The sequence below is a fragment of the Callorhinus ursinus genome, unplaced genomic scaffold, assembly GCF_003265705.2.
Source record: "Callorhinus ursinus isolate GAN/ISIS: 27379988/994484 unplaced genomic scaffold, GSC_fseal_2.0 scaffold6, whole genome shotgun sequence".
Lineage (NCBI taxonomy): Eukaryota > Metazoa > Chordata > Mammalia > Carnivora > Otariidae > Callorhinus > Callorhinus ursinus.
In genome coordinates, this window is record NW_027397068.1 from 28,931,067 (window position 1) to 28,957,447 (window position 26,381).

At 40.6% G+C, this 26,381-nt stretch overlaps 1 protein-coding gene across 1 annotated transcript in view; it reads left to right on the top strand.

Moving 5' to 3' along the window:
• Positions 1-25,784, top strand: part of LOC141369919 (putative uncharacterized protein C6orf183) — a 53,828-nt gene extending 28,044 nt beyond the window's left edge. The window contains 10 exon segments of the mRNA XM_073893767.1: positions 109-303; positions 1,406-1,559; positions 2,584-2,741; positions 6,446-6,613; positions 8,340-8,441; positions 11,884-11,907; positions 11,910-12,068; positions 21,647-21,759; positions 22,142-22,277; positions 25,698-25,784. Coding sequence (XP_073749868.1) covers positions 109-303; positions 1,406-1,559; positions 2,584-2,741; positions 6,446-6,613; positions 8,340-8,441; positions 11,884-11,907; positions 11,910-12,068; positions 21,647-21,759; positions 22,142-22,277; positions 25,698-25,748 — 1,260 coding nt within the window. The 3' untranslated portion in view covers positions 25,749-25,784.
• The last annotated feature ends 597 nt before the right edge of the window (positions 25,785-26,381 follow it).

The following is a 26,381-nucleotide window of genomic DNA, read 5'->3' on the forward strand; positions in this document are numbered from 1 at the left end:
CCTCTTATTTGGCCCCCAAACAGCATTACCCTACGCTTGGAAGCAAATGACACAAGAGAATAAGACTTGCAAATAACCATGTTCTGTCTCTGCATTACTCTTAAACAGAAACAAGTTGCCTACATTATGCAGGAGTAAAATGATGCCGTTCAGAGAACTGAAAGATTGTCTGTTGCAAGGGAAAACTTCCTTATGGGAAAAAACAATCCTTCTAACTTAGTGACACAGGAAGACCTGACTATTTACACAAAGTGGTTTGTGTGTCACCTACACTCACTTAGGACTATTCACCACTACTTACAGGTGTGTGAAACATAATTATGTGATGGTGTGGTACCCTCCCATGATGGTCAGCATTGTTTTTTCATACCTGTCACCTACTTTTGGATTATCACTCTTTCTGTATTCTACTTACCCTACAAATGACAGGAAAATAATGAGCCACTAGCTTTTTTCTTTGAAACCTTTGAAACCTTTTTCTTTTGAAATCTTGCTCTAATGAAACCACTCCATTAATTTCGTTTTCTCAAAGATGTCTCTGTTGTATTATTTCATATTCACTCTGCAAGTTCTTGTTTTCATCATCTTGGTGAGAATTTATGAAGTCCAATTTAGATCCACTTTTTTACTCAGAAATATCTAATGAGGGTCTAATATATGCCGGGTAAATGTCCAGGGCCATGAAGCAAAACTACGGTCTTTGCTGAAAAGTAACTGGGTCCCAGGTTGGTAGGAAAATGGGCAAGCAAATAGTTAATGGAAGTACAATGTGGTGAGAAAGAATAGAATAAGTATAAGCACAGAGTAAAGAGAGTCACAGAAGAGAAGCCCTAACCCAGGCCAGAGACATCAGAAATGAGTGATGTGATCCTATTTTCATTTTAGAAAGATTATTATTTTGCTACCTAAATCTTTTCCTACTCCTCTATGGCTTATCTCAGTGATACTACCACCCACCAAGTTACCCAAACCAGAAACCTGGCCATCATCCTAACTTCACCCCTTCCCCAGTCAGTCACTATGGTGTCTACCTCTGAATCCTCTCTCCCCAGTCATGTGGTATAATAACACTCTGCTCATAAGTCTCCGTTCCCCACTAAACTGTAAATTTTCTGAGGTTGGTCCATGGCTTAATTCTTCTTGGTATCCCTAGCACCTCACATGGTGTCTTGTCCATTAGGGATGCTTGATCATGTAGACCCACTTGGAGATTAAGGTTGCTTAACAGTGGTGACTGCAACAGGTCTCTCAGATCTAGATTTAGCATCCCATGTTTGAGCAGTTTACTATCAGGCCCAACTATCAGGTTCCTTTATCAAAGCAAAGGGCTGCCCCTGAACCTAAGTCTAGAAGCTTTTGTGAGTGTTGAGTTGACATTTGGACTCTTGGTGGTGCTTTTCTGTAGTCCCTCCAGTACTTGCCCATCTCCAAAGTGCTGAGTGTAGCTGTCGATGAAGTCCCTGAGGCTGGTCAGGAGAATGAAAAGGTCTGTGTCAATGACATCAACCCTAAAAACCAGGGTTCTGCATCTACAGGCTCGGTGGATACCAGCATTTCAGGTAAGAAATTAGTCTTCTTTCCCCTAAGGTAATGTGGAGAAAGAAGATTGTGGCTTTGCACATGTGTTATTTTGTCACTTGATCTTGCTTGAAATTTTTCTATATACCAAGAAGTTATATCTTCTTAATAAACAAATATTTAATATTTTCTGATGAAAAAAATATGCACTTTTCTTAGCCATTATTATCTCCATCTTTATAACTGGCAAATAAAGAGAGAGGAAAAGAAGCAATGAACTTGAAGTTGGGAGTACTGGGTTCTAGATGTGTTTCTGTCAGGGCTTCACTGTGGGCCTGCATGTTTAGGTCATTTCATCTCGTTGGGCTTCAATTTATTCATCTCGAAAATAAACCTTGCAGATTAAGTGATATCTAAGATCTCTTTCAGTTTGAGTATTACATATTTGAAAAATAATTTCCTTATCTGAATCAATTTAATGGTCTTCCTGTCCTTATCTTGTGTTATAGATGACTAAGAAACCTAATTAGATTTCTACTCTGAGTGACATATTTGCTTAGGATATGTACAGAGTGACACAGGAGCACCTGAAGAGACAGCCAACCTAGTTGTGGGGAATCAGGGAAGGCATCTCAAAGGAAGGGAGTCCAAACTGTGTCTTTAAAAATGAACAGAAGTGAGCCAGGCAAAAGGAGATAAAGGCTCTCACCTTCTTCTAATTTGTTGTTTAATTTATAAATCATGCTCTTAGTTTACCACAAAGGACTATGGGTAGTTCTCCTCCCACTAAGTCATTCTTCAAAGAGTCTGTTGGGTGTCTCCTATAGGCCCTGTGAAGGTGAGTGGTTTTGCTCCCTCCCCCAAAAAGCCAGCATCAAGTGTTTGTCAGATAGGTGTGGCTCAGCGTGGTGCAATCTGTAAATTATAGCAGAGATGTTTGGACAAAGCAGAATGGCTCTGTCAGCAGAGGAGATCCTGCCTCAATTTCATCTCAAAGGACACTCCATTTTCTCTCCCTGACTAGTGTTTATTGGTCTTCATGCTCTTGATTTTGGATTGTTTTAGGGCTGACAAGAACAGAAGCTGTTTTTTTCCTGCCCCAACACACGACTGAAAGAGAAGAACTGACACCTCAGCTGGGGCTCCTGCTCTCCCATTTCAATATCCCCTATGACGTGGAAGAGCTGAGAGATGCTGCTCAGGAAATGGAACTTTTTAACTTGGTACTTGATGGACTCTTTCTTATACAAAGATAGGTGTTCATGAAAGAAAACACTATTATTTGCCACAAAGTTGGATATCTCTCCTGCCATAATTGTTTCTAGAGTGATAAAATATAGGTGAGATTTAGATTGGCAGTTGAACCTCCTCTCTGTTAAGAGAACTGGAACCCTTGAATATACAATGCAGAGGGATTGCAGGATTGATTTTTCTGCAGAATTTAAAGAAAAAAGTGGGTTAGAGTCCATAGTAGATGATGTAAATGTAGCCAAGTTTTGGCAGAGTTGCATAACGGAGTTGTCTAGAGTCTCGAGCCCTTTGATTCTCACAGTGTGTTGTAATAGCTCTCCTATTGGCAAAATGCTTTATATATTCAATAGAGTTTATATTGCATAGTGATTTTTCAAGTCATGCAGTCTGTGCTATAACACAGTGTTGCACTTCCTTTAAAAAAGCCTCATATTAACAAAAGCCATGTTAAGGGGCACCTGGGTGGCTCAGATGGTTAAGCGTCTGCCTTCGGCTCAGGTCATGATCCCAAGGTCCTGGGATCAAGCCCCACGTCGGGCTCCTGCCTCAGCGGGGAGCCTGCTTCTCCCTCTCCTTCTGCCTCTCCCCCTGCTCATGCTCTCTCTCTCTCTATCTCTGTCTCAAATGAATAAGTAAAATCTTTAAAAAAAAAAAAGCCATGTTAAAACTTATTTCAAAGGGAAAAATAGGATTATGTATAGACAGTTTCAAGTTCATAATATAAAGTTTTCAGCCAAAGCATCCACAATAAAGATATTTCTCTAGCTCTGGGTATATAATATTTGCAAGTATATATATTTGCTAGGTAAAAGTAGTAAACTGATTTAGCCAAACAGGCAAAAATCAAATCTGAATGTTTCTGAATGCTCTTTGTGTAAGAAGGAGTCACTGTCTTCTCTATCACCACTTGCCTTGACATTCAGGTTTCACTTCCATGTGTGCGTATTCCACATGATTTTACTAGGATTATTTCTGTATGTAACACAGGCTCTTTACACTCCCTGAAACCAGTGGTATCACTTGTCCTCCAGTTTCTTTTTTTTTTATTTTTTATTTTTTATTGTTATGTTAATCACCATATATTACATAATTTGTTTTGGTGTAGTGTTCCATGATTCATTGTTTGTTCATAACACCCAGTGCTCCATGCAGAATGTGCCCGCCTTAATACCCATCACCAGGCTAACCCATCCCCCTACCCTCCTCCCCTCTAGAAACCTCAGTTTGTTTTTCAGAGTCCATCATCTCTCCTGGTTCATCTCCCCCTCTGACTTACTCCCCTTCATTCTTCCTCTCCTGCTATCTTCTTCTTTTTCTTTTTTCTTAAAATATGTTGCGTTATTTGTTTCAGAAGTACAGATCTGTGATTCAACAGTCTTACACAATTCACAGCGCTCACCGTAGCACATATCTTCCCCAATGTCTATCACCCAGCCACCCCATCCCTCCCACCCCCGACCACTCCAGCAACCCTCAGTTTGTTCCTGAGATTAAGAATTCCTCATATCAGTGAGGTCATATGATACATGTCTTTCTCTGATTGACTTATTTCACTCAGCATAACACCCTCCAGTTCCATCCACGTCGTTGCAAATGGCAAGATCTCATTCCTTTTGATGGCTGCATAATATTCCATTGTGTATATATACCACATCTTCTTTATCCATTCATCTGTCGATTGTCCTCCAGTTTCTTTGAATGTGATGATGTTTTAGCTCTTGCCTTTCTTTTCATTATCTCCAGCAGCACTATCTACAGAAGAGCACTTCTTTTTTCTTTTTAAAGATTTTATTTGTTTTTTGAGAGAGCGAACAAGTGTGAACAGGAGGAAGAGGGAGAGAGAATCTGAAACAGACTCTGAGATGTGTGCAGAGCCTAACAGAGGCTCAGTCTCATGACCATGAGATCATGACCTGAGCTGAAACCAAGAGTCAGATGCTCCAGGAACTAGCCACCCAGGCACGCCTACACACAGCGCTTCTATGCGAGTATCCTTACCCTCATTATCAGCAAGTGTTATGATAGATGAAAACTGGAATTGGAATATGATGGTGTTTTAAAAGAGGCAAAATAATACAAATAAATTATAACACAGTAGACTATCGTCAATGATAACAAAAAAACATACATGAGGCTGTTGAGCAAATTTCTCCCCAAAGAATAGCTTGTTTCCTTATATAGTGATAGTTTCCACTTCTGACTTTCTTATAATAGTATTATGTGCAATGCTTGTGCACAGTTTTTTTTGTGGTTTTTTTTTTAATGTGTAGGAAGAGTTCTTATATTTGGGTACTATTTATCTGGTTCTCTAATTCCTTAGAGCAGGATAAGCAAAGTATAACCTGCAGTCCACCACCTGTTTTGTTTTTTAAAATAAAGTTTTATTGGAATTCACCCATACTCATTCATTTACATATTATCTTTGACTGCTTTCATACCACAACTGCAGAGTTGAGTAGTTGCAACAGAGACCTATGTATATGGTCTGCAAAGGCTAAAATATTTACTATCTGGCCCTTTAAGAAAAACTTGACCACCCTAGCCCTAGGCTAGCACTGTCTGATTGATCTTCCTGTACTGATGGACATGATCTGAATCTGCACGGTTCAATATGTTAACCATGCAGCTATTGAGCATTTGAAATGTGGGCAGTGTAACTGAAGAACTAAATTTTAAATTTTATTTAATTTTAATGATTCACATTTAAATGTTAAACAGCCACATGTGGCTAGGGGCAACAGCATTGGATAGCACAGCCCACAAGGTACCAGCATTAACTGGAAGAATCTTTAGCTCTGTGACTCATTAAACTTGCTCTTTCATTCAGAAACCTTTGTTAAGGCCCTAGTATGTGCCAGCACTGTGGTAGGATCTCTGTGCATGTGTGTGTATGTGTAATAAAATATATATAAGACTGACCATTTTAACCATTCATAAATGCACAGTTTAGTGGAATTAATTACAAACACATTGTTGTGCAACCATCACCATGTGGTTGGTTCTTGAGATTCATAGTCTGTGCCCTCCAGAAGTTCACCAGGTAGTGAGGAAATCATGATGTAGTGTGGCCAGTGCAATGAGGAAGGTACTATCACAGGCTCAGTAAGCCTGGGCCCGCTCTAGAGAAGGAAGGAAGAAGTGTTCTACATTTTGGCAGGAGAAAATTTATGTCACAGAAAGCACTATCAGCCTCAGTCAGAAAATGAGAGGTGAAGGAATTGGCTGAGGTACCCTAAAGAGTTTTAACAGGTCCCAGCATTTGGAACCTTCTCTCTAGCAACATCCTGGTTAGAATTCTGGAACAAGGATTTATCTAACCTTTAGATTTTCAAGTTTACCAGGTGGCCAGAAAAAGTGAATGTATGTCTAATGGTGGACAAATTTGCTTCCCATTTAGGGTCCATCTCAAACTACATACAAATATATTACATAATTTCCAATCTTTGGAGCAGATATTCAGAACAAGTAACACATACACACACAACTATGGTAATGAGCTGACTGCATACACGTACCTCACAGCTATATACATTCAATGCCTGTTACTGTCAGAGTTATGTTTTATGAATTAGTTTAACTTCAAGACTGTCTCAAAGGCAATCAATTGTGGTTTTTGAAATGGCCTACAATCTGAGACTTTTTCTGGGTTCCATACTCTCTTCTTAATCCTATTTAGGTTTCCCTAAAATTTCAAAGCATCTTCATGGAGCAACAGAGAATGCAAACATTTCCAGATTATGATGCGGAGATAGCTAAAGTGGAGAATTTGGGTTTGGCAGGACCTGGTATGGCCTTGAAAAAGAGAGCTAACTGGACTTCCTTTATAAAGATAAGGAGACCTATGGTGACAGTCACCTGTCACAAAGTATCCTCCAAGCAGGCCAGGCAACCTGGCAGCACCAGGTCTGTCACATTCCTATTGTCCCCTCTCCTCAATGTCCTAAGCAAACTGTCCCCTGGGACCAAGGGTAGGTGCCTGGCCTTGTACACCAGGTTCCCGAAGCTCCTTCCTGCCTTGGGTCTACGTTGAAGTTAGCCATGTTGACCTGCCTTCTCTGGAAAGTCCCCATACTCCTGTACTCTCTGTTGGGTCAGAACTCCATTCTTCTTGTTCGTGATCTTGGCTACTTGGCTAGAACCAAGAATAACACTCAAGGGTATAATTGAGTTGTATAAATCCAGCTTTTGAGTCAAAAACTATTCACTGAGTATATACTATGTGTCAGGAATGACCCTTGGTTCTGGAGATATGCAATTCACAAACAATACACAGGTAAGCAGATTAAACAAGGTGATTTTGGGTAGTGGTAAGTATAGTTGATTTTCATTGTTTGGGGCAGTTCTTCTATAAAGTTGCCACAAACATTGAATTAACAAATACTGAACCATCTCTCCTAGGGGAAATACAAGGTTAGGTTCATCAACTGATCGATACATAACCTTGCTTTATGTGTATTTCTGTTTAAAGATACCTTAATATATGTTTTTGATTCATTAACATTGATCTCATGGCCAACCACTATAACTCATGCCCAAAGCTTATCAAACATAAATATTTCTTCCATAAGACATATCACAGTCTTCCTGTACTTAGGAACACTAGGCAACACTTCAGCACTACACTTAGGGGCCACTTTAAACATTGAAATTGCCAAAAAAACCCCACAAAAATATAGAAATATATCACTAACTAGACCACAAAAAGGACACTTGTTTATAGAATGAGAGCTGAAACAAGAAGGTTGAATGTTGCCTTGTATGACCTCAGCTGGGAATGTGGAGTTGGGTGATTCAAATTTTTCACCATTCTTTGCATACCCATGAATAACCAGAATAGATCTGCCAGGATTGATTTTGGGGTTACAAATAAATTTTAGTGAGAAAAATTTGCAAATACAAAATCCATGAATAATGAGGATCAGCTATATTGTGTAGGAAAGAAAAGTCTTATGTGATAAAGATGAATGGAAGGAAAGGAGAGAAATCAAAGATTACTCCTAAGTAACGGGGCTTGAGCAAATAGGTGATTGGTGTAGGGAAAGCCAGACTTTCTGTTCTAGATTTTTACATTTGCCTTACACCTATATATATCAAGGAGATAGTTGGATATCACATACTAGAGCTTAGAGCTAGATATAAGTTTGAAAGTTATAAGTATATTGATGTATTCAGAGCTATAGAACTAAATTTTGAAATATGCCCTGTTAACGGGTAAGGTAAAATTTTACATGTGGAGTCTTTGAAGGAGAACTTCTCTTGCCCTATAAGTCAAGTGTGGTGTCCTACGCTGATGGATTTAAGTTCCCTCCTGCTCATGGATGGTGCTGTGTCGTTGCAGATGAAGCTAATGCATCTCATAGGCCAGGCACCAGCAGGAACTGCCCTGCCATCTCCCTCCATGGATCCATGAACCCATGAAGACCCTTTCCAAGACTTCACATGCTCTAACAAACTTTCTAGCACTAAGGCTAGATCCCATTTCAGAAGGTCCTTGAATCTCTTTGCTTGCAACTTTTATTGAGAACTATTCTCTTATGTTGTAACTTTGTGTGAACATGTTTGTCCACTAGATTAAGCCAAAATGTGATCCTTGGCAAAAGAAGATTTTGACCAAACTAAAAGAATGGAAAAGAATAGATGTATTAATGCAACTCCAAGCAAAGTTTTTGAAGGTAAGAAAATAGCCATCTTGCCTTGTAGATAAAATTCTTGCTAAAATCATTCTCAGAAAATTGAATTTTCTTTCCTTTTTAAGAAATGTTAGCCATGGATTCTCTGTGAAGACTTTTTTGGAACTTTCTAATCTAATTGCCAAAATTTTATAATACTGTTAATTTCCAATAGAAAGTAACAATTTTTCCAGCTTTGGCACTAAGTCTCTGTGTGATATTGATCTAATTGCACAACCTCCTTGAGTTTGTTTCCTCATCTGTGAAATAAAAATACTGGATGAAATTATCTTATTTTTACTGTGGTAAAAAGCACATGGGATAAAATTTCTCACCTTAATCATTTTAAGTGCACAGTTTAGAGGTGTTCAGTATATTTGCACTGTTGTGAAACTGATCTACTGGAACTTTTTCCTCTTGCCAAACTGAAACTCTGTACCTCTTAAACAACAATTCCCTACTTCCTCCTCCCCACAGCCCCTAGAAACCACCATTCTACTTTCTGTTTCTGAATTTGACTACCTTTACATACCTCATATAAGTGGACTCATACAGTATTAGTCTTTTTGTGACTGGCTTATTTCACTTAGGACAATGTCCTCAAGATCCATCCATGTGGTAGCATGTGACCATATTTCCTCTCCCCATTTTTTTTCATGAACATTTTACCAGCTTTATTCATAATAGCCAAAAATGGAAACAACACAGATGTATTTCAGGAGGCAAGTAAACTAATCGTGGTACATCCTGTACCATGGAATACCAGTCAGCTGTAAAAAAAGAACAAACTAGTGATATACCCAAGAGCCTGAATGAATATCCAGAGAACTCTATGAGTGAAAAAAAGTCAGTCCCATAAAGACTGTAGGAGTTCATTTATACAGTGCTCTTGAAATGACTAAGTAGAGAAATGAGGACAGATTCGTGAATTGTAAGGGTTAAGGGGAGACTGGTGAGAAAGGGAAAGGAGTATGGCTATAAAAGAACAACATAAGGGATCCTTGTGGTGATGGATCTTTTCTGTAAGTTGACTGTATCAAAGTCAATATCCAGGTTGTGATACTGTACTATGGTTTTGCAAGATGTTAACATTGGGGGAAATGGAGTGAAGAGTACATGGGACTTCTTTATATTATTTTTCCCCTCTTTTCTTAAATGGTGGTAAAATACACATAACATCAAATATACTATCTTAACTATTTTAAGTGTATAGTTCAGTGACATTAAGTACATCCATATTGTTGGATAATCATCACCACCATCCATCTCCAGAATCTTTATCCAGCAAACTGAAACTGTTTACCCATTAAACAATAACTCCTCATTCTTCCCTCCCCCTAGTCCCTGGCAACCACCATTCTAATTTCTGTCTCTATGAGTTTGACTACTCTAGGTACCACCTATTAGTGAAATCAGACAGTATTTGTCATTTTATGACTGGCTTATTTTACCCACCCAGGTTCACCCGTGTTGTAGGATATATCAGAATTTCCTTCCTTTTTAAGGCTGAATAATATTCCCTTGTGTATATCCACCACTTTTTAAAAAAATCTATTTATTTGTTGATGGACATTTGGGTTTCTTCCACTTCATGGCTGTTGTGAGTAATGCTGATATGAAGATGGATATGTAAATACTTTTTTGAAATCCTGCTTACAAATCTTTTGGATATAAACCCAGAAGTAGAATTGCTAGATCATAAGGTAATTCTGTTTTTAATTTTTTGAGGAATCTCCATACTATTTTCCATAGAAGTTGCAGCATTTGGCAATACTACCAACAGTGAGCAAGGGTTCCAATTTCCCTGCATTCTCACCAGCACTTGATACTTCCTTCCTTCCTTCCTTCCTTCCGCCTCCTCCCCCTCCTCCTTCTTCTTGTTATTAGCCATCCTAATGGATGAGGAGATAATCTCATTTTGGTTTTGCTTTGCATTTCTCTGATGATTAGTGATTTTGAGAATCTTTTCATATGGTTATCAGCCATTTGTATATCATATTTGGGAAAATGTCTATAGAAGTCCTTTGATCATTTTTTAATTGGGTTATTTGATTTTTATTGTTGTTGTTGAGCTGTAGGAGTTCTTTATATATTCTGGGTATTAACCCCTTATCAGATATATAATTTGCAAATATATTCCCTCCTTCTATAGACTGCCTTTTCACTCTGTTAATTGTATACTTTGATGTACAGAAGTCTTAAAGTTTTATATAGTCACATTTGTCTATTTTTGCTTTTTTTTTGCCTGTGCTTTTGGTGTCATAACCAAGAAATCATTGCCAAATTCAATGTTATGAAGATTTTCCCCTGTTTTTATCTAAGAGTTTTGTAGTTTTAGGTCTTATGTTTAGATCTTTAATCCATTATGAGTTAATTTATTGTATATGGTGGATGATAAAGATTTAGCTTCATTATTTTGCACGTGGATATCCTGTTTTCCTAGAATCATTTGTTGAAAAGACTGTCCCTTCTCTGTTGAATGGTATTAATATTCTTGTCTAAGATCATTTGACCATATACTCGAGCATTTATTTCTAGGCTCTCTATTCTATTCTGTTGGTCTATATTTCCAATTTATTCCAGTACCACACCATTTTGATTACTGTAGCTTTGTAATATGGTTTGAAAGCAGAAAGTGTGAGTTCTCCAATTTTGTTCTTCTTTTTCAAAATTACATTGGTTATTTGGTGTCCTTTGAGATTTCATATGAATTTTAGGATGAATTTTTCTACTTCTGCAAAAAAATGTCATTGGGATTTGGTAGGGATTGGACTAAATGATATTTGAAGTTCCTTGTGATATTAAAATGACTGAAATACCATAATACATGTATCGCTGCTGTTGAAATTCAACTCTGGGACTATTATTTGATCCTTTACCTCCAGAAGAGAAGGAACATTTATTCAGTACCTATTACATGCCAGGCATTCTTGCAGCAATCCTGGGAGAGACATCATTAGTGTTCTTATTAGATTGACTTGTCCTGCTCTGTGTGGTGAAGTCAGGATTCCAGCAGAGATACGAGCCAAGGCCCATGTCCTTACAAATCCTGTGCTTTCCTCATACTACATACATACATACATACCCAGTTTCCTCTTCCTCCATCTGCTGGCAGCTTCCTAATAGCAAACAGAGTTTGTACCCAAAATGATGGGTGTTTATCTTTTTATTGGTGCCATAGCACTTGTGGGGGTACAATCTGCTATTGTGTTTAGAGGGTTGTCACAGAATTTTAAATGAGCTGCTATGTGTATTTAATACTTACATTGTTGAATGGATGGACATACCAAAGGGAATTGTGATGTTTGAGTCTGATTTTATTTTTTAACTGAATAAAGCCCCACCTGGTGCTTATGTCTTATTTGTGTGTATGTGACCAAATTCTTGCTAAGAAGAAGGGAATAACCTTTACTGAACCATTCCTTTTCCTCTTGTTCTACTTGAGATTTCCAGGCCTGAGCGAGTAATGCAAGTGCTCCAAGACCACGCTGCCAAGTGCTCCAAGACCATGCTGCAAAGACAGTCACGTTGGCTCCATCTCATCCAACTTTTGTGGCTTCCCAGGGTTTGCATCAGTGCAACTATGACCACATCTGGGAGAATATTTATAGCAACATCAACCTCTACCAGGTATAACAGGAAGAAATAACCAACATGCCTTTCTGTTCAACTCACTATCTGTGTGTAGACCTTAGACATTTACTTTGGTAGTTTTTCAGAGACCCTCCCCATAAAAGCTTCGTTACCCAGCCAGGTTTGTTTTTGTTATAAAAAAGATTAAATGCTAATGAAAAATAGGGATATAAAGAGGTATAAGATATTGCTGCTGGGACATATACTTAACCACTACATACCAATGCAAAGCTGCACACTCTAGTGCTAAACACCAGTAAGCTGGACAATTGTTAAATATTGTGAGTGTTTAGAGGCAAAGTGGTCCCCCCAGGGTTGGTTCTTTTGGGAAAAGCCTTTTGAAGGAAGAGGAAATTGAACTGGGTTTGAAGGAATTGTGGGGCTCAGGGAAGTGGTGGTGGAGACGGAAGCACATTATGTAGGAGGGAAGCATGAACAACAATGCAGAGGAGACATTGTATGTGGACTGTTCAAGGCCAGTTTGGTGGAGCAAAAGATTCATGTGGAAATATGGGGAAGAGAAGTTTTTTTAAGGGGGAGGAGAGAGAAAGTTATGAATGTCCATAAATTTTAGACAAAGGAATTTATGCTTTATCCTATAAGGGAAGTGATATATACAAAGTTGTATTTTTTAGGAAGATTGATATGGCAGCAAGGTGTTAGTTGGATTGAAAGAGGGAAAGATTGGAGGCAGGGAAGCCAGCCAGATAGCTGCTACATAAGGTAGGCCTGAAGTTTGGCAATGAAAGGCAATTTCTACACAAACCTATTGGATATTTGTCTTTACAATGGTACTATCACATTTTTGAATAATGCTGCTATTGTTTGTTGCTCTAAGGGAAGAATTTTATTTCCTTTGCTTATTTAAGATGGGAAGACTCAATATGTTTATGGTCTGGGAGGAATGAGCAGTGGAGAAGAAGAGATGGAAGATATGAAAGGGTAAATTTGAGAAACAGATGACCCTGGCCAAAGAGGAGGGGATGGGATGAAGAAACCAGTTGAAGGAGTAATTTTGAGAAAGGGAGAATGGCATCACTTCCCTTGAGGTGAATAAGAATTGTCAGGTACAAAAGGATAAGATGTGCTCACTTGTACATGGCCCTGGCTGTCTCAGAGAGAGAGAGAGGAGAGGGAGAAGATGCCTGCATTAGTGAGATGCAAGATGAAAGTGACATGTGAGGAGGTGGGTCACTGTGGGGAATGCCACAGGGCCACCAATGAGAAAAGAATATAAGGATGACCGTGTAGCTAGACGGCCCAGTTGAAGTAAGAGGGCATGACTTTTAGTGAGCCCAATCTGCATAATAATCCTATTATTTTCACCCCTAAAGATAATTGTAGAAATTATACATAAAGTCGAAGGTACGGAGAAGTTTAGTAGAATGCTAGAGAGGAAGCACTGTCATGGTCCATCATCCCAGGCTGGGTATGGGAGAAAGTGAGCTCTAAATGAGTTACAGATTGGCTGGAAGCAAACACATCAGTACATGCACGTACACACACACACACACACACACACACACACACACACACACACACACACACACCCCAAAACGTCTATAACTTTTCAACCCATTTAGATAAGGATCTGGAGAATCTAATAAAAAATGAGTTGGCCAAACAGATCAGGAACAGAGATAGCATATCATGACATGGATCTCCCTGGCCTCTGAATTCCCTGACAGGCATGCAACTACCAGTGACACTCCTCAGCTAGCATCCTGCCAGAGTTGAGAAAATGGCCACATTTTCCCTATCCATTGCCATTTCACAATGAGGTATATGTCACAAGGAAGACCTTATACTAATTTTTTTACTTAAAGTCAATTAATTAATATATAATATATTATTGGTTTCAGAGGTACAGGTCAGTGATTCATCAGTCTTATATAATACTCAGTGCTCATTACATCACATGTCCTCCTTAATGCCCATCACCCAGTTACCCCATCCCTCCACCCTTTTCCCCCCAGCAACCCTCAGTTTATTTCCTGTGATTAAGAGTCTCTTATGGTTTGTCTCCCTCTCAAACATTTATCTTCACTAGACTTGGCACCAAATGATTTTGTTGTTTAACAAGTTCATGAATTAATAAAGGAAACCATCTTCAAAGAATAAAGTAAAACTATAAAAGGAAATGTTTTTTCCTCTCTTCCCCTATGATCCTCTGTTTTGTTTCTTAAATTCCGCATATCAGTGAGATCGTATGATAATTATCTTACTCTGACTGACTTATTTCACTTAGCATAATACCCTCTAGTTCCAACCATGTCATTGCAAATGGCAAGATTTCATTTTTTAATGGCTGTGTACTATTCCATCGTATACATATATCACATCTTCTTTATCCATTCAGCTGTTGATAGACATCTGGGTTCTTTCCATAGTTTGGCTATTGTGGACATTGCTGTTATAAACATTGGGGTGCAGGTGCTTCTTCGGATCACTACATTTGTATCTTTGGGGTAAATACCCAGTAGTGTGATTGCTTGGTCAGAGGGTAGTTCTATCTTCAACATTTTGAGGAACCTCCATACTGTTTTCCAGAGTGGCTGCACCAGCTTGCATTCCCGCCAACAGTGTAAGAGGGTTCTCCTTTCTCCACATCCTCGCCAACATCTGTCGTTTCCTGACTCGTTAATTTTAGCCATTCTGACTGGTGTGAGGTGGTATCTTATTGTGGTTTTGATTTGTATTTCACAAGGGGACATTTAAAAACATCCAGTTCTTTTGCTTCTTGAACCAACCTTCAGGGGAAAGAGGTAAGGAGTAGGAAAGAAGGGAGGTCAAAGACAGAGTCCGCCCTTATCCCTAAATAAGACCTCTGCTCCTAAGATCCTGGACAGTCTGGCTCTTGATCCTGATATAACCCTCCTTTACCTGAGATTCTGGTTTTAACATTTGAGGGCCACCACAAGTCTGTTTTCCTCCTTGACTGAGAGAATAAGGGCAATTAAATTCCTGGGGGGGGGCCAGATGAGGGTGAAAAGAGGTGAATACGAGTAAAGGAGAGGTAGGAGGCAACGGAAGAAGGTGTCAGAGGTGAAGTGCTTCATGTTTGAGGTCATGGAGAAGGGATGGTCTAGGGTCTGGCTGGACCAGCAGGCCAGAATTGTAGCAGTGCCCATGGGGACTCAGGGGACAAAGGAGGCTACCAGGGAAAAGCAGAAAGTGCAGGGCAAGAGCAGGAGATGATGGCTCAGTTTTCTGTTGAAAGGCAGAAAACACTAAGAGCCACAATGTGAAGAAGGAGCCCAGCTACACGGTGGAGAGAACGAACATTTCCTGCCATTCTCTGTTACTGCTTCCCTCCATTTGCACGTGAGGTGGAAAGTCAGGGTATGATGAAATGCAGTCTCTGCTTTCACCAGAGTCTGTTTTGAATGCAGGTGCCCAGTGTTAAATTGGAGGGGGGAAAAAAGAAAAGAAAAGAAAGAAAACCACTTCCTCTGGCTATTTACTGACTTGTAAATGTTGTTCTTGGAAATGGCCAAAAGGAGAAAAATGTGAGCACCTATTTTCAAGTTGATTTATGGTAAATAGACCCTAAGGAGACTGAGAATACCTATGGATTTCAGAGGTGGAGCCTGAGGGGAGACATATAGCACACACAACCTACCCTACATATTAGTGTCATGCAAGTTTCCTGTTCATTCGTTCATTCATTCAGTGATTATTACATGGATGATGCCTTTGTACCAGGAACTGTGCTGCTCAGGGAACAAAACATGCAATAAACAGGTGGACAAAAGAGTTAATCTACATCTCTAACTTGTGGGTGCCATGAGGAAAACCACAGGAAGAGGGGGCAGTGGGGTCAAGAGAAGCACCCTCTGATAGATGGACCAAGCTCTTTCAGAGTTGGGGACATTTGAGCTGACATTTGATGTATGAGAAGGAGTCAGCCATGCTAGAGAAGAGCTTTCCAAGTGGGGAACAGAAAATAGCACGGCATTTGAGAAAGGAAATCGTGAGGCAACCATCGATGGTTTTCTACTTTCCCTCACATTTTCCTGTGGGTGTTACTTTGTGACCTCCTTATGTATTTCTGCTCTGGTCAAAGAGGCACTTTATACAGTATCTGAATGCCATTCTGAAAGTTGAATACCAGTCAGAGGAGATTAGGATGAAGTTAAAGGTGGCAGATGGGAGGAGTCACAGGATGTGGGTATGAATTTTAAAGCTCTGTGACTATTTTGCAAGCATGTAGCAGTCAAGTATGAATTTCAGCATCTATACGCTGGTCAGCATTCTGATTCTGAAGTTGGCAAGGGACAATCCATACCCCATGAAAAATAACTTTCTTAAGGGCCTTCTGCATGAAGGAAAGCAAACCTCATAGGATTGCCTGTTTTGACAGCTCGGAAGGAATATAGCACAACTTCGGGACAGTTTCTGATCAGTTTTCAGTGAATACTATTCACCAGTAGCCTTTCTTTAGGGAGTTTGTTTTTTTGAAAATAAATGTTTTATTTCAGAATAGTTTTAGATTTACAGAAAAGTTACAAAGATAGTACAAAGAATTCCCAGGAATCCCCTGTCAGGTTTCTCCCCTTATTAACATCTTATATTACTTTGTCACAACCAAGGAACCAGCATTGGTACATTACTGATATCTAAACTGGACTATATTTGGAATTCACTGGTTTTTCTATTAATGTCTTCTTTGTGCTCCAGGGTACCACAGTACCTTTGATTGTCATGTTTCCCAGGCGCCTCAGGTCTGTGCCAGCTTCTCAGGCTTTACTTGACGGTCTTTGGGAGTACTGGCCAGGCAACCTGTAGAACATTCCCTAACTTGAATTTGTCTGATGTTTTTCTCATGGTTTTACTGGGGTTATAGGTTTAGAGGAAGGACACACCAGAGGCGAAGTGCCCTTCTTATTACATCATATCTGGGCCAGGTGCTATCAACCTGATGTATTACTGGGGATGTTAAGCTTAATATGTGGTTAAGCTAGTGGTGTTTGCTAGGTTTTTGCACTGTGAAGTTACCATTTTCTCCTTAAGAAGTTGTTAGAAATCAATTTTTAAATGACAGAAATAATACATAAACATCTTCTCCTTGTGAAAAATTGAAACATCACTGAAAAGTTAACGCTTTAACTAATGGGAATTCTAATACTGGTCCCCATTCCACTTCCTCAGAGGTAAACACTGTTACTGCTTCAGCCTTTTCAATACATTTACGTTCAAATATATGTCCTCATAAATATATATATATGTATATATGGTATAAAATTTTGTGTTTTAGTTTTCTATATAAATTATCTGTCATACTCTATGGATATCTTTGTTAACTTGCTTTTTTCACCCAACAATATGTCTTAGAGATCTGTCTCTATTGTTCTTTTTAATGCCTGCATTATATTTTATTATATACTACAGATCACACAGACACCTCCCTGTGGATACTTGTTGCCATTTTTTTTACCCCATTAGAAAGCATTCCTAGACAATGGACTCTGAAAAACAAACTGAGGGTTCTAGAGGGGAGGGGGGTGGGGGGACGGGTTAGCCTGGTGATGGGTATGGGTATCAAAGAGGGCACATTCTGCGTGGAGCACTGGGTGTTATGCACAAACAATGAATCATGGAACACTACATCAAAAACTAATGATGTAATGTATGGTGATTAACATAACAATAAAAAATAGTAACAAAAAAGAAAAGAAAGCATTCCTACTGAACTTTCTTGTACATGCCTCCTTGTGCACACGTGTGTTTCTTTAGAGTAGATATTTAGAAGTAGATTTTCTGGGTCACTGACATGCACATTCAAAATTTTCCATAGATCCTGCTGAAGTAGTATACCATTTTTTCCCCTAACCAGAAACTTACGAGAGAACCTGCTTCCCCACATTTTGACTTTGAATATGTTTGTCTGAACATCGATAATGTTTGTAATGTTTCTATCACAGTTTGAATTGGCCCTTTATTTACCATTGGCATGTAAGGCTGGCAATCTTTTCTTTATACATAATTCTTTTTCCAGATTCACTTAAAGATCTGGATTTAGGGGATAAAGAAAAAATATCAGATTTTTCTTATCATTGTTAATTGAAGATAATTTATAACTAGAAAGAGAGAATTCTGGTCCAAAAAGACTGCATTTTTTTTCTTTCGGATATCCTTTTGGAAAAACTTAAAAATAATTTAACTATAGTCCTAATTAGAAGGAATAGACCAGCCAGCCCTGTGTGGATCCTCCCAAACCTCCCAAACTTGTATTATATCAAGTTACTCGTATCCAATGCCATTCCCCAAGAAAACATGTTTATTAAAATAGCTGTTTATGTACAGACATTAAGTGCTACTATTGACCATCATATTTCTGAAGATGCGGTTTAAATTGGTCACTGTTCTTTAACTTTATGGAGTGCTGCAGTGGCAGAAAACACTATATCCTTTGCCTCTTCTTTTGCTTCTTCTCACTGGCCACACGGAGGAGAGGAGAAGGGGACAGCCGTTTTTTTTTCCCCGATCAGCATTAACTGCTCCCCTCCATTTCCAGAAACAGAATGAGGACATGGTGTGCCCTCACAAAAGTGCTGTTGTATACAGTAGTTCCAACGTGCAAGAAGTTCAGGGGAACAGAAAACACGTCTTTTCTGGTTTCCCTCATCAAATTTAATAGAGCATTTAAAACACAAACATTTTCTGTTGACAATAATGACATGCATTTATCATATAAAATTTGGGAAATGTAGAAAAGCTCAAGGAAGAAAATAAAAATCAGCCATAATTTTACCACCCAAATATAACAATAATATTGTTAACATATGGTTTCTATCCTTCTAGACTTTTTACTCTGTGGATATACACAAATATACTGTGGGGACATTTAGGAGGTGGGAAATGCATCATAGACTTAGTTTCCCTCTGATTCCTGCCCCCCCCCCACTCCACCTCCCACTCCACTGCCCCTGCCAGTTTCCCAGAAGAAAATGAGATTTGCAATCAGTGGAGATCTCGAAACTGTCACAATACTGGCCAAGACCATGCTGGCAAAGACCCAGCTACCAGGTAGAGTAAATGTCAAAGGATTTACCTACCCAGGAAGAAGGAACAAACACAGGTGGTGTTGACATTCTGGCTTCTGGTAGGCCCCACCGCTTACCTGCACCATGTCCAGTCCTCTTAGGGGAAGACTCTCGTGCACTTCGGGTGTTTCCTAAGCAGCTGACGTTTGTGGGCTGTAGCTGGTTCTCTTTTTCCGGAGGGTGCTGGGCTCTCTCCCTCTACTCACCCAACCTGGTTGTGCCCCCCTCCTTTCTTCCTGGCTGCCTAAGGGTCCAGCGCTACTTCTGTGGCTTGCTCAGTCATACCTATTCATAGTGTCTTTCACCGTAACTTGATGTCACTTTCTGTTCCTCCCTATGTAATTCTGGGTAATTTTAGAAGCAACTGGAAAAGTCACGATCCCATCAGAGAAAGGCGGTGGTTCTGAGCCTGCCCTCTGGAGCCACACCAGGCAAGGCTGAACTGCAATGTAAGGGCACCAGAGACCTGGGAGGCAGAAGTCTTCAGGAGAGCCCCTCTCACCCAAAATTCTGGGCCATATAGAAACTGCCAACATTCAACTTCCCTCATAGAGTATATGCTTTCCTACAGATTTTCTATAAGTGAGATTCTCTTAATTTGGGGATGATGATCTTACGTTTCTGTATGAAAGAACAGGAGTGCCTCATGTTACCTCCTAGGGTCTTTCCCAGTCCTAGGGTTGTGGGATGTTTACAGGGAAATACACTGATGTTCCCACTTACCCAGAACAGACAGGAACTAACTCTACCCCCAGGCAGAATGGGAAGCCATTTCACGATACTCGATTAGACAACTTTCTCTCTCACCCACTCTTTCTAATATCCCTGCCCCCAATTTTCTTTTCTACTGCTTGTCATAAAGACCAATAGTGTATCTTTGGAGTCTTTGGTAGTGTATTAGTTAAAATTATATTTGGCTGTTGGTCATAATTAAACACAAAGTAGAAGAGGATTAAAGGAGATGGGAATTTCTTTCTCTCTTCTTCATATTAAGATCCAGGGAGAGGGAGTACAGCGCTAGCGTGATAACTCTGTTCTATGGAGTCCTCAGGGACCCATTCTCCTTCTATGCTGGAGTTCCAACGGATGCAGCCTCCGTACCTGAGATCAACACCTGGTCTGAGATGGTGCTCCAGCGGTTACATTCTTGTCCTAAGCAGCAGGATGGACAATGGGGGTGAGAAGCTGCCACTTCAGGGAAAAATTCCCAGAAGCTGCCACATGGCATTTTCACTTTCATTCCACTGACCAGATATGTAGTCACATATCTACACCTAGCTGCAAAAGCGACTTGGAAATGTCATCTCCATCTGGGTGGCCATGTGCCACGATAAATATTTAATTACTATAGGAAGAGAGGAAAATGGATCTTGGGGAACAACCAGCAGTTTTTGCCAGAAGGACTTATGGGAATTCCAAGAACTATTAGAATATAAGTAACCCAAAGAGGGGGGTTCCAAGCTAACTCATTGTCACTCGGTGTTTTTGTGGGTATCGGCACCACTATGAAAGAGCATTTCTTATGAGAATGGGGTGTATGCCCAGGGACAGGCAAAGAGGACAGCTAAGAAGGGGGCTGCCAGAGAACCAAGGGCAGGCTCATTCATCAATATCACCTTCTTCAAGTTTTCCTAGGACTCTGTGTATGTGACCTCATCCTGCTCGACAACAGGAAAAATGCCTGTAGAAATAAACATAAGCCACAAATTCTGTGATAGATCCTGCAGGGCTGACTGACTCCTGCAGTCCATGGGCAGGTGGGGAACTAGCATGTTTTGGGCACCCATGAGGTGCCAATCACTATGTGCTAATTCTCACAGCAATTTATTTTCTATTATTATGCCATTTTATAAGTATGAAAACAGGATCAAGACTTTAAATAATTAGATCATATAGCTAAAAAGTAGAAAGAGGCATTTAATCCATTGATCTCTCTCAGCCTGGAACAAGGCTAGGTTAGAGACAGTCAAGGTTTCAAACATCTACAAATGTGTGTATCAACTTTTCATAAGTGAATCAGGTAAAAGGTGTGTGTGTTTTGGGGGGGGTTGGCATTTAAAAGCTGTGAATCGGGCTGTCTGGGTGCCTCAGTCAGTTAAGCATCTGCCTTCAGCTCGGGTCATGATCTCCAGGTCCTGGGATTGAGCCCCGCATCAGGCTTCCTGATGTCTGCTTCTCTCTCTCTCTCTCTCTCTCTCTCTCTCTCTCTCTCTCTCTCTCTCCCTCTGCCCCTCCCTACCACTCATTCTCTCTCTCTGTCTCTCTCAAATAAACAAAATCTTAAAAAAAAAAAAGCTGTGAATAGTTGTGTAAAACAAAGACTAAATAATAATAAAAACAGTAGCCTCTAATTTATTTTAGAAATCCAGATTTTCCTATGACACGTTGCAATGGATCCAGATGCTCTTCTGTTTGTTCATCTAAAGATCCTTTGGATCATGGGATTTAATTTTGTGGTGACCCACCTGTGACTTTGTTAATGATATTGCAAATGTTTATGTAATTCAACTAATGCTACTTTTTTGATAGAATGAAAATATGAGGGAAGATGACCTTTCAATGGAACAAAATGAAAATGACCTAGCACAAATTAGTCGCTGCCAACATGCTGATGAGCCTGTCAAGCAGAAAAAAGAGAAAGGGTAAAATTAAATCATGTTATTGCATACTCAAGGAAATGAATTAAACCCGGTGGGGAAAATTGAGTGACTGATTAATAGGTGGGTTACATGTTAACTCAAAAATATTTGAAGCTGAAATAAAAGCAAGACTGTTAAAGCAGGTCAGACAACTAAATTAATGTTTCACCCTAGGACTGTTTTTTTCACAAGAGCAATTGCTAAGAGAAATTTCTTTTTATATTTATACATATGGAGTAATTATTTTTCATCTAATGCATTTTTAAAAAGTAACTACTGTGAAACTCCCTTAAGTTAAATAAAATGACTTCAGTTTGGTGTATATGAATTTTCCGAACCACTTTGAGGTGAAAAGCATTCATTCTATTTTTCCTGTCTGCTAAAGGTACAGCTATGCAATGGCCCTACAACTGCTGGGTTTGGATGGTGGGAGTGGGCCCAGTAATAGGGGTCCTGTCCTGATGAGAGGGACCTACTTGTCCTTTCCGTATCTGCGCCACCTGCAAATCAGGGAGCTGCAGGTATGTGGATGGCATGGCATGCTGGCTTCAGGCATCTGGAACGTTTCGTTGTCTAGCAAGGTGGCTTTCCTGCTATTCCAGTAGCAACACATTTTTACACTTTGTTCTTTGTTCTGATTTTTCCACAAAATCAGGCCTTTCTGGGGGTGATGTTTCTCTCTCAGCAGTGGAGTTGACTTGCCAACTTCCAGGGCCCCATTCGGTTTTACTCTGTTGTGTGGGGCGAGCAAAGGGCAGGGTCCTGACCTGGTTTCAGCGCACCTGTCTAGGAATTCTGAACTACTTCAGATCCGTTGAGCGAACACTGACAATCAACACTTCAGGCCTTACCTTGGTTGCAGGGAGTCTGGTCCCCACCATAGAAGATAGCTCCTGGGTAAACAGGGCCAAAGGAGGCTTGGGCACCTTGCAAGGCATAGGAGCTCACCACTATGTCCATGGAAGAGCCGCCGAGCACAAGGTGAGGTTAAGGTTCTGCTGAGAGTTTTTTCTGCGTCGGTTATCCTGTCTCCCAAGACACCTTCTTAGCACCTGGAATCAGTTAACATGCTAGAGTAACAGCTGGGGGTTTCTTAGGGATATGGCTTTTTAGAAAAGTTCAGTGTCCACTTGAGAGTAGGACACAGGCAGAGAGGACTCTTAACAGCAACCCTGGAGGCCGCAATAGGAAAGAAGGCATTTCAGCTAGGCCCCACCCAACAGCAAGGCACTAGGAAGTGCCAAACCTTCTGACATATTTAATATCTGTCTCTTTCCACTAAAGAGTTCCATGATGGCGGGGGTTTGTGCCAATTTTGTTTACTGCTGTATCCTTAGTGCCTAGAACAGTGCTAGTAAATTCACTGATCAGAACATTTGTGGAATGAATGAGTGAATGAAGAGATGAATGAATGACAGGTTCATAGCCTGTGGGAGTAGAGGAGCCAACAGTCTAGTATGGCCATGAGCTGAGTGCTATAATGGAGTTAGACAAGTCATGGGGAGAAGCACTCAGCTCTGCATGGAGATATAAGGAAGGCTTCCAGAAAGGTGTTATTAGAATGGACTCTTGGATAGGATAGGTACTTACCAAGAAAAGAGGAGGCGAGGGATGGAAGGGCCCATATGTATGAGGCCCAGAGGCATGAAGAGCTCTGCCTATTCAGAAGAGGGCCAGACCCAGGTCCATCAGGATGGAAGTATGGAGACAGTGGAAGGAAATGAGGTCCGAGAGGTTGGCAGGGGCCAGATTGTGCTCAGCCTTGAAAACTACACCTAGAAACTCCTAGATTTGTCCTAGTGAAAGCTAATAAGAGCTTGGACTAGGATGGTGGGTGGTGGAGATGCAGAGAAGTGATGGATTTGAGGGGTAGGAAGTCAAATCAACAGGAGTTAGTGATAGACTGGACAGTAGGTGTCAGGAATGATTCATGCAGAGGAAGTGGCTTGGTGGTGGTGGTGGTATTTACTAAAATGGGGAAGTTGGAGATGGCCTAGGTTTGTGGAAGAAGACCACATGATTTGATCATGTTAAATTTGAGGGGTCTTTGAGATGCCCAGGAACAGATGGCAAATAGGTCATTGGATGTGTGGATCTAGAGCTCTAGGAGGTCTGGATTACAGATATCAGTTAGGGAGTAAATGATCCCTAATCTCAGTTGTGAAAGTGTACTACCTCCTAAGGAAGAAGTATAAGAGGAAAAGATGTGGTCCTAAGACTGGAGCTTAAGTGTGACTACTATTTAATGACCTGACAGAGAAAAATACACCTCAGGGATGGCTGGAAAGCTGGTGAGAGCCAGGAGAATGTGGAGTCCCAGCAGGCCGGGGAAGTGAATCAAGAAGCAGAGAGTGCAAAACTGTGTCACATGCTCCTGAGACATTACATAAGATGACTAAAGAAAGTCTGCTGGATGTGGAGAAAAGATCACTGTTTTTCTTAGTGAAAGTGGTTTGCTTTGATGGAGATAGGAGCTGGATGGGAATGAGTGAGCAGTAGGAGGTGAGGAAATGGGGACAGTAAATGCAGATCCCATCTTGGGAGGTTGGATCATAAGGAGGAGGAGAGACCAAAGATGGGACCTGGGGAGGGGCAAGAGGGATGTGAGCATGTTTCAGTGTCAGTTGAGAAATAGCTGGTTGAGAGGAATTGGGTATCCAAGAAAGAGAAGGGATGCTTCAGAGGGGATGGAATGGCCACAGAGAAGGGGAGCAGAGTTGTTCCCTATAGTACAGGAGGAAGCAAGAGGAGAGAGGCATGGGTGCAGTGGCTCTATGTGGACGGGGGTGGACAAGTGGCAGGGGGGGCTTCTGCTGAGACAGAGTGAAGGCTAGGCGTGGGATGGGGTGAATTCAGAGTCTTGGCAAGGGTGAAGTTTGGAATTATGAGAATTATTATTAGAATAATGGTTCTCAGGATGCAACAATTCCTCGGTCATTTAAGAAAAAGTGTGATTGGAATACCCAGATTACTTACGTTGGTTTTCTAGAGCTGTCATATCAAAACACCACAAAGTGAGAGCCTCATAACAATGGCAGAGAACATTATTTTGTCATAGTTCTAGATGTCACAAGCCCAAAATCAAGGTGTCAGCAGGGCCATGCTCCCTCTGAAGTCTCCAGGAGAAGTTCCTTCCTTGTCTCTCCTAGCATCTGGCCCTTGCTAATAATCCTGGGTGTTACATGGCATTCCTTGGCTTGTAGATGCATCACTCCCATCTCAGTCTCCGTCCTCACATGGCCTTCTCCCCCATGTATCTACCTCCACATTTTCCTCTTTCTATAAGAATATCAGTCATTGGATTAGGGCCTCCCTAATAAAGTGTGACCTCATCTTAACCTATATATATCTGCAAAGACTTCCTTTCCATATCTGGTCATATTCACAGGTTTCAGGTGGACATGAATTTTGGGGCGATGCTATTCAATTCAGTATACTACTAAGACATGAGACTGTATTAATGCATTTTAAAGGTATTTGTATAATTAAAATAAAAAATCTTTAACAGTTAATGTTTATAGATCTCAAGTGCTTCATCAGCACAGTGTCACGTACTCCCTGTAACAACCTTTGTGGTATCTCCCCTGTCCCCATGTTATGGATGAGGAAACAGAGGCTGAGAGTAGCTGAGTGACTGGCCTGAGACACAGGCACTCTGACTTCAGAGACCAGATATAACATTCAGCTCTATTGCCTGCCTTTTTCCAGGTAACCCTGAATTCATCAGAAAAAACTTAATCAGCTATCTCCCTACCCTTCCCTGCCAACACTCTGCTAATATCTCCTTCCTTACATGCAGCGCTTTATACATTTGGTAGGTACAGCTCCATGCTGACAGCCCACTGCATGAGAGCAGAAGCCTGCTATGTGGTCCATTCGGGCTAGCAAAATATATCTCTCCCTTTTCTGGTAACTTCTGGGTTTGGCTTTCTTTTCCCTAGGTCCACAGTGTCCAATTCATGGAGTTCTCGGAAGTGGAGAAACCAGGATGACTACTACAGCATGGGTGCTGCTTCCATCTACACGCAGGACCAGCATGGAGTACATATCATATATGATGAAGCCTTGAGTGATCTGAAGGAGCTAGAGGCAGAACTGCTGCTTGTGGCCAGCCATTACATTGAGAAAGAAAAAGGTCAGAAGTCAGATTTTTTAAAACTCAGCGAGCCAAACAAACAATAAACACTAAGGGCTCCATTTAACACCTTCTACCTCAAAATAAAAATGCATATCCAAGAGTATGTGAAAATTCAGTAAGCACATACACCTCCCCAATATACATACACCTTCTTTAGAAAAGATACGGTTCTGTTTCCAGCTCAAGGCCCTCAAATCCCTCTTCTTGTTGGAGACTGTAACTATTCTTTCAAAGCTTGATTATAATTCTTACTGTTGCTTAGACTCTACTCGTTCCTCAGTGGCATTTCTGCACTACTCGCTGGGTGCAAGCGGTGTCATTCTGGGCCCTGAGGGAAGCAACGTAAGCAAGTGAAGGTAATGATTTTTTTCCCCTAAGTGACAAAAAAAAAGTGATTGACCTTGGGCAAACAGCAATTAGAAGCAGACACATCCCTGGAGTCCTGACAAAAAACCACCAGGATGCAAGAAGTTCTGGGTAGAAAAAT